General features: G+C 33.7%; 2 protein-coding genes across 2 annotated transcripts; both read right to left on the reverse strand.

Moving 5' to 3' along the window:
* Positions 1-400: 400 nt before the first annotated feature.
* LOC108215880 (large ribosomal subunit protein uL6z/uL6y) lies at positions 401-2268 on the reverse strand. The gene is made up of 3 exons (XM_017388489.2): positions 1779-2268; positions 809-931; positions 401-665 (listed from the first exon to the last, which is right to left on the reverse strand). The coding sequence occupies exons 1-3, from the start codon at positions 2151-2153 to the stop codon at positions 576-578; spliced, it is 588 nt and encodes a 195-aa protein (XP_017243978.1). The 5' UTR covers positions 2154-2268; the 3' UTR covers positions 401-575.
* A 2036-nt stretch (positions 2269-4304) lies between these two features.
* LOC108219607 (D-xylose-proton symporter-like 2) lies at positions 4305-9188 on the reverse strand. The gene is made up of 14 exons (XM_017393126.2): positions 8869-9188; positions 8711-8787; positions 8500-8578; positions 7447-7506; positions 7250-7316; positions 7044-7168; positions 6665-6766; positions 6176-6544; positions 6040-6087; positions 5802-5864; positions 5624-5704; positions 5431-5529; positions 4807-4944; positions 4305-4615 (listed from the first exon to the last, which is right to left on the reverse strand). The coding sequence occupies exons 1-14, from the start codon at positions 8923-8925 to the stop codon at positions 4484-4486; spliced, it is 1497 nt and encodes a 498-aa protein (XP_017248615.1). The 5' UTR covers positions 8926-9188; the 3' UTR covers positions 4305-4483.
* Positions 9189-12701: the final 3513 nt, after the last annotated feature.

Here is a 12701-nt window from a genome sequence, read left to right on the forward strand (position 1 = left end):
CCCCTCAAGCATTTTACCTTGATAACCTGAACATCAAACACATCTGCGATAATCTGAACAGAAATCCATCCCCATTATCCCTCATGCAATCTCTCGAACGTATATGCCCCTCAACTTGATAATCTGAACAGAATTCCATCCTTAATATCCCGGTAAAAATGATATCAACCAGAAATAAATGTTCTGATGATATGAACCACATTTTAGATCCAATGGTCTCTATTTGTGGGCAAATTGCTGTCAACATTCAAAATCACTTCGATCGAAATATCTGAGATCAATGATCTAGCAGCGACAAGCTTTTAGTATTGTATTAAACCTAAGATCATTAACCACATTCCAAAACACACAAAATAGAGACAGGGGGATTGTGTAGGCAGATAAAACACGACAAAAGTGATGACAACATCAAACATACTACTGATCCATTTAATTTTAATATAAATATCCCAAAAGCCATAGCACAAAACTGTGAACTCCAAATTTAAAACGAATTGTTCAAATGATCTTAAAAGGGAGAAACTTTGTGATTAAAACCAGGAAGAAACAACAAAGATGGAGAAACTACAGCCTAACTACTCGGTCTCTGTTGCTATGGTTCCCTTCTCACTGACATAGATACCGTCCAGAAACTTCCTGATATCCTTCTTCTTGACATGGCATTTCTGAAAAAACAATAAACACCATATCAGCACTTTCAAATACTAACAGAAATAACTTCAGTAAAAAATAACACACTTTGCAGCACGTCATTGTCTGAGAAATACTGGTTGCATTTATAATGTAAACTTGTAAAGTAAGAAAGTACCTGGTTTATCAGGGCAGCAGATCGTGATACGAGTTCAATGTCATTACCATCAAGGACAATCTCATCCTTCACTTTTTCAGACCTAGTAATAGTGACCCCGTCAAGCATCTGAACTTTCCTCACCTGGGAAAAAAAGCCCAAATTTTAACTAAAATGGAAAATGTTTCATGTACCATACAATTATTAAAATACATGCACAAAAGTGTGGTACCAGTTAATTGTTCACAACATTTGTTACACATATATAACAAAAATTATATTCAGATCACACCATATGAATAATGGACCAGTTATTTGTAATATTAAGTTAAGAATTACAGATTGGAAAAATAATGTCACAGCATATAACTAACATGTGTTCTGTTTTATTAGACAACATGGAACTGGGAAGGAACGGAAGAATAATGGCTAATATAACTCAAGGTAAAACAGATCACACGAGAGGGAAGAGTAGGTCACAAGAGCATACAAAAGCATATTGCATATGACACGATTGGGGAGCGGGTGCATTGTTTTTGGAAAAGTGAAAATTCCATTCCATTTCCTCCTAATCAACTCCTTTCAAGTTTCAACCAAACCAAGCAAATAGGCTAAAACTAATTTCCTCCTACTCTTATTCGTAAAAACACAGGTCTGTTTACATTTCCATCAATAAAAATAGCCAAATGATCTTTTAACAGTCTCAAAAACAAATAACAATCCTCACAAAATCATGTCAATAATAAAACAAGGCATCACTTTTTACACCACGTTTCACTCCAACTTTCCAAATAATACATTCTGCAAGAACAATTACTTAATAAAATAACCAAAAAATTGAACACGCAACAAACATAAAACATTCCAGTACAATTTACATAATCAGCTGTAAGACTAAAAAGCACATATATAAACATAATACATACGAGTAAATAACAGAGACAAGCGGACAGAGAGAAAGAGGGAGGGAGAGAGAAGGAGAGAAAGATACCTTTTTCTCGCCGAGAAAGTTACGAATCTCAATAGCATTACTAGCACCACCAATACTAGCATTAATAGGAAAATGAGCATACACGAACCTCATTTTGTACCTATACCCCTTAGTAACCCCAACAATCAGATTATTAACATGGCTCAACGCGGTTCTGATCGCAGCCGTTGTTTTGCGAGATCCAAACCACGCATCAACCTTGAGCTTCTTCTGACCAGTAGCCTCATCAGTGATGAGCTGAAAATCAAGATTCAAATGCTTGAAATTGCGAACCAGTTTGCCACGTGGACCCTCCACCTCGATCACCTTGGCTTTGATTTTGATGGTGATGCCGTCGGGGATGTCCATGGTTTCCGATGAGAGGATTGTCTTCATCTTGAATCTTGCTTCGCCGGCAGCCCAAACAGAGTTTTGGTGGTGATGGTATTTTAGGGTTGGGGAGATAAAACCCTAGCTACGTTTTTATAGTCATGTGTTTTGTTTGGGCCGTGGCGTTAGGGCTGTGTCCATTCTTTTAAGTTTAGGCCTAGTTTTGGGCCGAATACACTTTTCTGAAACTGGATCCTTTTTCTTTTCCTTTATTACTGCGTACTACTCCCTCCTTCCCATTTTAATTGTCCATTTTGCAAAGAAAAAATTTCCCATATTATTTGTCCTACTTCTTTGTCCAATACAATTTTATACAAGTTTCAATGTTAACATTTATTAGCATGTACAATTTTCATGATTTACAATGCAAACTATGTTGACTTTTAACAAAATGAATGAAAATTTAGTAGTGTTTTTGTATAATTAATGCATAACAATGATAACAACATATCATATTTAATTTTTCTTAATATGTGTGATTTGAGCAAAGTGGACAATTAAAATGGGAAGGAGGGAGTAGTATTTATGCCCGCTACGCATGGCTTTAATTTAAAAAATTTTATTTTTAAAATTTTTAGATGAAAAATATATTTAAATCGAATTTTAAGCATATATATGAAAATAATACTTAACTTCTATATATAATGTTGTATTTTGTGATTTGAATCTAAAATGTGGACGAAAAAGACGAATTGTGAAATTCTCGCGGATTTTATTTTTTACCGTATATGAAAACAATTGTTATTTTTAGGGTTTTTTTTATAAAAGTTCTTCATAAACAAATTCATTAATATTTATAATTATATTAAATCGAACTCAAATTGTGAACAAATCTGCTAAAAATATAGAGTATATATTTTAACTTGGTGGTTGTCAGTTCAAAAAAAAAAAAAAAACTTGGTGGTTGTATTTCAGTGAAGTTGTGGTGTTTGCTTCCGATGAGCCGATGATTACGATAAATAGTCATTTTATAATTATCTTATATGTAATTAAAATTTTATACGGAATTGGTTTATTCAGCGTATTAATAATTACTATCATTTAACTTAATAAATTTCTTATGCATAAATGTTTTTTTTTTGAATAAAATCTTATGCATAAATGTTAATTCACAACTTCTAAGTTTTTTTATAATATCTTGTTCATTTGAAATTAAATAATAACTATTCAATTGCTGAATCAATCAATTCAGCTTCTTCAATCCACCAAAACCCCATAAGCAAAAATAATAACTATTTGAATAAATAAAATAAAACAAATTAGTTTGATGATAATGCTATTACATTTAAAATCCGTCTCACGGTATTGTTGAAAATTATTGTATCAGAAGAAAAAGTATCTGTAAAGAAAATATTGTTGTAGAAATCATAATTTTTTTGATATTTGCGTTGAAAAACAGATGTTTCCAAAATTTGAGGACATATTTCTTTTTTCAAAATAACTTTTAAGAAAAAAGATAACTTCTATTTTTTAACAAAAACTGTTATTTCTGGCTCATCTATTGTTTTAAAAAAAAATTGTTATTCCTGTCTGTGTCAGCCTTTTTTAATATCTGGTTTCAAACCCACAAAAGCATGTCAACATTTAGGTTCCAAAACCAAAACCATCCCGGCTTTATATTGTTCAAAATTGTTTATTCTATGTCCGCAAGACCGCAACAATATGAAAATGCTGGATACAGCAAAAAAATATTTCTAAACTTCTAAATCTAGTTGACAATGTATACCCTTTATTCACATCAATCACCCGAGTTCGCCACCAATTGTAGCGGCTCAATCACCCGAGTTCGCAACCAATTGTAGCGGCGCCATCACATCAATCATCCGAGTTCGCCACCAATTGTAGCGGCGCCAACGAATAGATACCTCGGATACAGCCCGGTAACATTAGCAATCTTTTCCCCACATAGCAATAGCACTGCTGGCACTACTCGCAACAATATCCTAACCATCCCACCTCTTTTAACCGGTTTCAAAACCACAAAAGCAGGGGCAACGTTTAAGTTCCAAAACTAGAACCATCCCGGCTTATATTTTATATTTTTTAAAATTCCATTCCGGCTTATATTAAATCAAACTTTAAACTTAAATTGAAAACCGAAACCCTTCCGCCGGATTCGAACTATAAACAAGAGAGTCATCGCTGGAGATAAAAGGAGAGCATATAAACAGTCAACTAATGATGGAGTATTAAGGTCGCAACATGGTTTTTTTAGGAACTTTAAACATTTAAGCTTCTATAAGGACAGACACATCACATTCCGTGGTGGGCTATCATTCAAGTTTATCAAGCATATGAGAACTTTGCCTATAGGCTATAGTAATGATGAACAAATCCTACAGGTATTTGGCCTCTATCTCTTCCAAAGTGAGACCTTTTGTCTCCGGTATAATGAAGAATATGAAAACAAGAGACAGAAGAGCTATCCCTCCAAAGATGAAGAACAGAATTCCAGCTCCAAGTATCTCCTGAAAGCAAAATCAAATACTGTATATATAAAGAAACATGATTTGAGTTATATGATACTCTATAAACATATAGGAGATTGTCAATATAACAGCACCTCTTGTCCAGATAGATTGCATCTAAAATTGACTGTGACTTAAAATTTTATCAAGAATCTATGACAAAAGTGAAAAGGACCAGAGAAGCTTAGCACCTTCAAAGGAGAAAAGGCAAATGTCACCACTGCATTCGCACCAAAATTAACAAGAACTGCAATACTCAATCCTCGTCCCCTCAAGCGTAATGGAAAAATCTCTGAAATCATCAGCCAGCCAATAGGACCAAAAGACAACTGCATATCATAATTCACAAATTACAAGAGGAACATGTCCACAACAATTGAGCAGATGGCTGAACCTATGTTGTCAATTATTACATGCATGTACCATAACACAGAACCATGTCAATACTTCAAATTTCTTCCTGTGGAGTCTAAATCCCTCAAGACAGAAATATGAAGCTGCATGCTATTTAATTTCTGATTTGGCATAACTTACTAATTAACTAAAAGTCTAAAGAGGTCTGCTAATTTCTCCAGAGTAACCTCATTTTTCTATGGCTATTAATTTTAGTTGGAAGCAGAAGATGTGTTTTAGATTGTAATTGATGAAAAATGGAAGACTCAACACATCTCCAACATAATAGCAAAATACTGATCATGTTATCAGGCTCCATATAACAATTACGTGTTGTAATTGGATGGACTATTTTAAATTAAGAAACTAATTATACTAAAGACTCAAGGGGCGAATAGATATAATAGAGAAATTGCAGGCACCTGATAACATCCAACATAAAACAGCAACCCCCCTACAGCCACGGCAGGCGCGTTATCCAGATAAGTGTAATATGATCCCAGGAGAAATAAAGATATTACCTATAACACACACACGATAAAAAGTTATGAAATGGCCTCGTTACTGTTTGCTGAAGCTGATAATGATATAAAGCTTAAAAATATAAGGTCTTACCATGCCTGAAACACCTCCAAGTAATAAAGGGCGTCTCCCAAGTTTATCAACAACTAGCACAGCGATTCCTGTCATAAATAACTACAAAGAATCTTCATCAGGCGCTGCACCTCTAGATTAATGAATTGAAGTTTTATTCAAAATCTTTAGGAAAGGGGCAATGGCCCCTAGAATCTACCTTCAATAACCCAAGAAGAATGGAGACCCTTGTTGCATCAGATGCTGCTGAGAACCCTGCACTCTGACATGTTACACAAGTCAGGCCACCATAAAAACAAGTTCCATATAGATAAAATAAAGGAAGAACAAATCATAAGGAACGAAACTGTAGTTCAACAATAAATTAGTCAATTTTCATTTGTGGTTGGCGAATTCTAAGGTCTACAGACAAATCAACCGAAATCATACATCATTACCTGAAATATTGATCCAGCATAGTAAAGCACACTAGGTTGCCCCGTTATCTGCGATGCGAGACAATGTCACATATATAATTAAGTTTGGAACTTCATCATTTCATAAAGGCCAAGGCAATTTCATAACAAAATATACCTGCTGAAACAAAACTAAGCCAGCACCAATGGTGAGGGCTTTTAAACATTTGCCTTGGAACATGTCCCCTAGTTTGACATCATTTTCTTCACTGATATCCGAAAGCTCAGCTAACATGTCATCTACTTGTTCAGCAGCTGATTCGGTAACAGCTTTACCTCTCAGCTGACACAAACAACAAATGGCGCTCTCTCTTAATTCCCGCATGTTTCCTTTTCCTTGTAAAGCACATAAAAGAATCCATCGAGGTGAACAAGGAAGCCACCACATCCCGATTCCCATAATTACAGCCAAAGGGGCACCAAATCCAAACATGTAGCGCCAACCAGCAACAGTATTGATCAGAAGGCTGCCGACTGTATAGCCTAGCTGCAAGATACTAAACCTACTAAGTCCTTGTCAATTTTAGGTAGAGTAGATACCTAATATCCACCCAATTGCGCAATCAAGATAGCATATTTCATAAGTATCAGAATAAGAGTTACTCACAAGCATTCCAAAAACTATAAGAAACTCTTTCATTGAAATTAGTTGTCCTCGTATATGACTCGGAGCAGTCTCAGCAATGTACATAGGAGCAGCATGCATCGCCTAAGTCAGCAACCAAGATATATAATGTCACATACACAGCAGATTTCCAGTTTCCCTGCACATTACTTCATACTAATAGAGTTCCAACCTCGAATTATTATCAACTGTAGAACTTCTTCAAGCGATCTAGTTGTTGCAAAACTTGTCAAACTTTTAAGCCTTAAAAATTAGTTGTCTAATGCTAGTTTTGTACTAGTAGCATTATAGATGTAATGCAAGAAGAATGAATGCTTGCAGGTGAACAGATATCAGACATATAGATGAACAAGTGCCTTACCAGCCCAATCCCAATACCATATATTAAACGGCCAATCACCATAACAACGAAATTAGGTGCTAGTGCTGTTATGAGGGCTCCAATTAGATAGAGTGTAGAAGACAGTAACAACTCCTTCCTTCTTCCTGTAATTTGATTGAACATTTAAGTGACGTGATAATATTTCTGAAGTGCTATTTTATCATATATATTCAGCAAGAACTAACCCAGAAAATCAGCAATCTTAAATGCCAGGAGAGAACCTATCAAAGCTCCATATAGCGAGCCACTAGTCTGAAACAGCAAGTATACAAGGGAAGTACACATGAAGAAAAAAAGACGCACGCAAGTGTAGATATTGAATTAAAACAAATTCTACTCCAGCAAAACGCAGTATTGACAAGCAATCAAACTAGATACTTACTATGAGACCAACTTGCACAGAAGACAGACCGTACCATGAAATTCCGCTTACTGATTCTGACTGCAGAAAGGAGAGGTGAGAAATATAAAAAAAACCACCGGGGAGGGGGTGCGTAAATGGAATGTATAATCTACTGCAATCAGTACATGCATTCTTGTCTGGACTATGAAATACTCCCTCTGGTCCATTATACAGGGCGTTTGACTGTTTACACGTATCTTTAGGAGGTTTGACCACATGCTTAAAATTAGTATTTTTAAAATTTTCTTTTTCTGAATAAAAATATTTATGTTATATTTTCATTCAGAAAAAGAAAGTTACAAAAATATTAATATTTGCTATATGGTCAAAGCACCTAAAGTTACGTGTAAACAGTCAAACGCCTTATATAATGGACCAGAGGGAGTAATAAACATGTCCATTTATATTTATGATAATTCATTGCAGACGACATTCAGTATATTAGCAATCAGCATAGAAAATGTTAATCCAAGAACATCTCCAACCCTACAAAGCGCTTAGCTAAAAGTGTACGTGCGATGCCAAATTTAAAATTTATAGATAATATGTATAATTTTTACCACTCCAATGGTACAAAACCCTTATATTCATAGCCAGCCTCTTGATTTATATTTGTCGAACCTCTGGAGATCTGTAGTGAAATATCACATCATCTATTCTCATATTAGAATAATATATTCCATTATAACAACTTAAAATAATAATAACATACTAATTTTAAGATATAGTCGACCATTATATTCAGTCCCCTCGGAGCACAATCTCTTACAGACTCAACAAATTTTACACAACCTCTTACCGTTCCAATTTAGCCGACCTTTTAACCAACACGGTTGGAGATAGATTGTAGATATATCATAGATGACAAATCTTTGCAAATGCAACCTAATACCCTGAGTAAGCTGGATTTTGTTTTAATTTTTTCTCTTATACAACTAAGTAACTAACAATCAGACAGCAGTTGTTTAGTGTCGAATAAACAGAAACTACAGATGTATACTGCACACAAGTTGTGAAAATACATCACAATACCTGAAGAGAAATAGTACCACTAGACGTGGCACCGATATCGTAGCCATACAGCAGTCCTCCAAAGGCAGGGAAAAGAAATCTGAACAAGTGAATCAATCACTACACTTTCCAAAAACACAATAACGCATAGTAAACTTATTAATGTGATGAGTAATTAGATTAAATTTGTGATTAATAAAATTGATTATCAACATTGAGCAACGGTACTAACGGGGCAATCACAGCACGCAGAGAATAATCTTCAGAGCTGATAAGAGGCTCCCGGAGTTGACTCACTTCGCCGGAAGACTTCACCGAAAAACAAAATACATATAAAAAAACAACTCGATAAATGAATTATGATCGAATTAGGAGTGTTAATGAAGAAACCTTGGGAACGGAGAGAGGGTTCTTCTCCGGGTCCGATGAACCGGCGGCGGCCGCCATAATTGGATCGGTCTTATGCTATGAATGGTGGTTAGCTGTGTTGTTAGGTGGGAGTAACGGTACTCATCAACATCTTTCATTCATTCATACAGCGATATATATAGGAGGCGTGTCGGAACGAAATGAAATTATTATTAGCGACGATTCTGGAGGCCACGAGATACGATTTTAGCGATACAGCAGGGACCCGCCTATTTGCACTTATCCCGATTCATCAATCAATTTTCTGTGATTTTCTCAGCGAGAACGTTGTTAATAGGAGTATCCCACTAGCTATCCACGTTTGCTTTTATCAAAATATATACTCCTATATAATATTGAAAAATTCTCCAATTTTCTAGCAACTGGTTCGAAATGTTTAGATCGATGGATGGGATTATTAGCCTTTCCCCCTTTAAATATGTTGATGTGTGCGTACATGTATCATGTATATTGTACTCCGTGTTTATTTTCTTTTTGAAACGTTCCATCAATTATATATTATTTGTGCTTATTTCAATACAATGAAATCAGATATACGTCTCTATCTATTCAATTATATATTTTTTTGTGCTTACTTCAATGCAATGAAATCAGGTATACGTCTCTATTTAGTAAATAGAAATTTCCATGAAATTGTTTGGTTAATTGAAAAAGTGTAAATTCTTGAAACTTTAGACTCTGCCCCCTATTATAGATAGAAAAGAAAGCAAGTAAAGAGAAGGTGAACTTCTCTAACTCTTACTTTTATTTGTGCTTTCGGGTTTTTTAAAGGGAGGAAAGCAAGTGAAAGTAGACGCAAATATAACATATTTTCACTAAAAAATGAGATGAAAATAAAAGTTCATTTGTTTTCATTTACATTCACTAACCAAAATTTTAACCAAAATATGAAATCAATCAAACTCATATATTGTGTTTGGTTGATTTTTTGTGTTTAAAGATATGATTTTGGTAAGCCACGGAGGGAGGTGAACATGAGAAGAAGTACAAGGTATCATTTTTAATATTATTTCAATTATTTTGTTAAAATTAAAAATTAATATTTAGAAGTACGAATAAGTGTTTTTTTTTTGAAGATAAAGTACAAATAAGTGTTAATAATAATTTAAAATATTAATAGTTATTATATGGTATAATATACTAATTTAATTAATAATCTAAAATAGTTAAAATAAACGAATTCATTTCAACAATCACTAGAATCATGTGTTGTTTACCCCATTTCGAATCTAACATTAACCCATTTACAAGTACAAAATTTATTTATTAACAATAATATTGTCCAACAAACTCTTTCCTCGTATAAGGATTTCTATATGTTATTTCTTTATTTTATTCTTATTTTTTCAATCTACGAGCAATCCTCCTAGCAAATCTATAAAGAAAAAATATGACTGACAACAGTTTATATGGATGTAAGATTGTGCAGCCCTGACTATGATTCACATTGCCCTACATTAGATAATAAGATAGTAGCCATCGAAAAAGTCATCTTATTTATAATATATAGTATAATATTAAAAATTGGATCGGCTTGATTTTTTTCGGATCAGTTTCTATCTATAACCTGAACCAAATAATCGGTTTCAGGCTCGGTTTTCAAATTTTCGGTTTTCAGTTTGGTTTTATATAAATTATATGGTTCGGTTTTTAGCACATTCTCAAATCTTCTAGTCATTACTTATTTTTAGTTAACCTATAACAATTACCTATTTAAATATTTAAGAATAAAAAACTCATCTCTCTCATTCTTTCTTTATCTCTTCCCTCCTTTTGCACATTCACTATCTCAAATTTATTATTAAAATAATAATAAAAAAACAAATATAGGGATTGCAGACTCAAACACTGATAAATTCCGCAAATGACCCATCAAATTTTTCCATCCTTGATTGAATTAAAAATTATATTTATTATTAAGATTTATTTGTTATATAATTTTTAACTTTTCATTATTGAGCGAAGAAACACATGAGAGGATATCACTGAAAAATGGGGCCGGCTAACCTGTGCCTGGACACAGGCACAGGTTAAAGTATATTTAATACATTTTGGTACTAGTTGACGGTTAAGGCAGATCTAGCTTTTTTTTGGCAAAACACCATTATCATGACATTAAATTAAATCTTCTCATTTATGAAGTATATTTGATATTTCATTTACTCATGTATTATTTTACAATTTTAATTTTTTTTCTAAAATAAACAAATTTTAATTATTATATTTTTTCAAGAATATTAAAACAATAAAAAACTCATAAATTTATTATTAAATATCAAATTGGCTGATTTTAGTTAGAAGGCTGATTTTAATTAGAATATTTGTGAGATGAAATCAATTAAAATTTTTCAGATAAAAATCGATAAAAAAGTATTATTAAATATCTTGGCTGATTTTAGATAAAAGATTGATTTCAATTAAAAAAATTGATGTGTACGTAAGGGGGCCTCAATGTTATTTGTGGGATGAAATCAATTAAAAATTGACATATAAAATATGGCAAAAAAATTATTTTACGTTCTCACGTTTTTTTGAAATGAAATAATATTTTATTATAAATATAAAAGTTGGAAGACAAATCAAAAGTACTCCCTCCGTTTTGAAATATAGGTCGTTTGACTTTTTTGCACATATTTTTAAGTCTTTTGACCGCAGGCTTAAAATTATTATTTTTGATATTTTCTTTTTCCGAATAATAATATTAATCATATATTTTTATTCAAAAAAGAAAAATTTCGAAAATAATTATTTTTAGCATGCAGTCAAAAGATTTTAAAATGCGTGCAAAAAAATCAAAACGGACTTATATATCAAAACAGAAGAAGAAAATGTATTAGTAGTTAATATTGAATGCTATCCAAATACACGGATAACTATGGAGGCTTCAACGCTCCCCAAGACAACAGAGCCTTCATTGTGGGGAGGGTAAAGAGCATCCAACGCAAAGCGGCCTTTCATTCCCTTGTTTCGTCGTGGCACACCCCCCCCCACAAGCACCCCCCGGCTCAGGGGGGACCAGAAAACGCCTTTCGTTTTCCCCCCTTCGTCGGCCCTTGCCGCCTTCCTTAACAAGCCCTCGAGCTCGATAGCCAGAAGCTCTTCCTTCCATTAGTCATCTGGGCTTGTAGTTGCGTTGCAAGCAATTCTCTCTGTCAGGCATACCCGATAGTGTCCCCCATTTCGTTTCGCTTTCGAGCGGGGTCTGTTCATGTGCCTTTATCTTTTGAGGCTCAAGCGGAAGCACGTTTACTTATGTTTTCTCATATTAACGACCCTGGGTAGCCATTTGGTTGAAAAATAGTGTCGAATGAGTTGCGATATTATTTTGATGCATGAATTTGCACAAAATGTATATAATTTAGGGATGGGCATTCACCCCTCGCTCCATCTTGATCCGATCCCCGTCCCGTTCGGGTCGGGGATTCGGAGAATTTTTCGGGGTCAGGGATTCATGTCTTCCCGCCCCGATCCCCGACCCGGTCGGGGATTCGGGAAATTTTTCGGGGTCGGGGATTCATGTCTTCCCGCCCCGATCTCCGACCCCGATTGTATATATGTAAATAATAATATATTTATATGTAAATAATAGTATATTTATATGTAAATAATAGTATATTTATATATATATTATACTAAATATATTATTAAAAATAGATACCTTTTATAATATTATTATTATTTAAAAAACATAATATTTATTTTTATTGACCGATTATTATTATATTGTAATATAATATATTTATTAATTTTAAAATTGTCGTTTATTTATATTATAAATCAGAATTAATATGATT

Source organism: Daucus carota, chromosome 4, assembly GCF_001625215.2.
Source record: "Daucus carota subsp. sativus chromosome 4, DH1 v3.0, whole genome shotgun sequence".
Lineage (NCBI taxonomy): Eukaryota > Viridiplantae > Streptophyta > Magnoliopsida > Apiales > Apiaceae > Daucus > Daucus carota.

Bases quoted from the DNA above. Each gene is read 5' to 3' on its own strand.
- LOC108215880 (XM_017388489.2), bottom strand. From the start codon at position 2,153: ATGAAGACAATCCTCTCATCGGAAACCATGGACATCCCCGACGGCATC. The intron at 932-1,778 runs GTATCTTTCTCT...TTTTTTTCCCAG, and splicing joins ACTTTCTCGGCGAGAAAAAG to GTGAGGAAAGTTCAGATGCT. The intron at 666-808 runs GTACTTTCTTAC...TTGTTTTTTCAG, and splicing joins CTGCTGCCCTGATAAACCAG to AAATGCCATGTCAAGAAGAA.
- LOC108219607 (XM_017393126.2), bottom strand. From the start codon at position 8,925: ATGGCGGCCGCCGCCGGTTCATCGGACCCGGAGAAGAACCCTCTCTCC. The intron at 8,788-8,868 runs GTTTCTTCATTA...TTTTCGGTGAAG, and splicing joins ACCCTCTCTCCGTTCCCAAG to TCTTCCGGCGAAGTGAGTCA. The intron at 8,579-8,710 runs GTTAGTACCGTT...TCACTTGTTCAG, and splicing joins CTGCGTGCTGTGATTGCCCC to ATTTCTTTTCCCTGCCTTTG.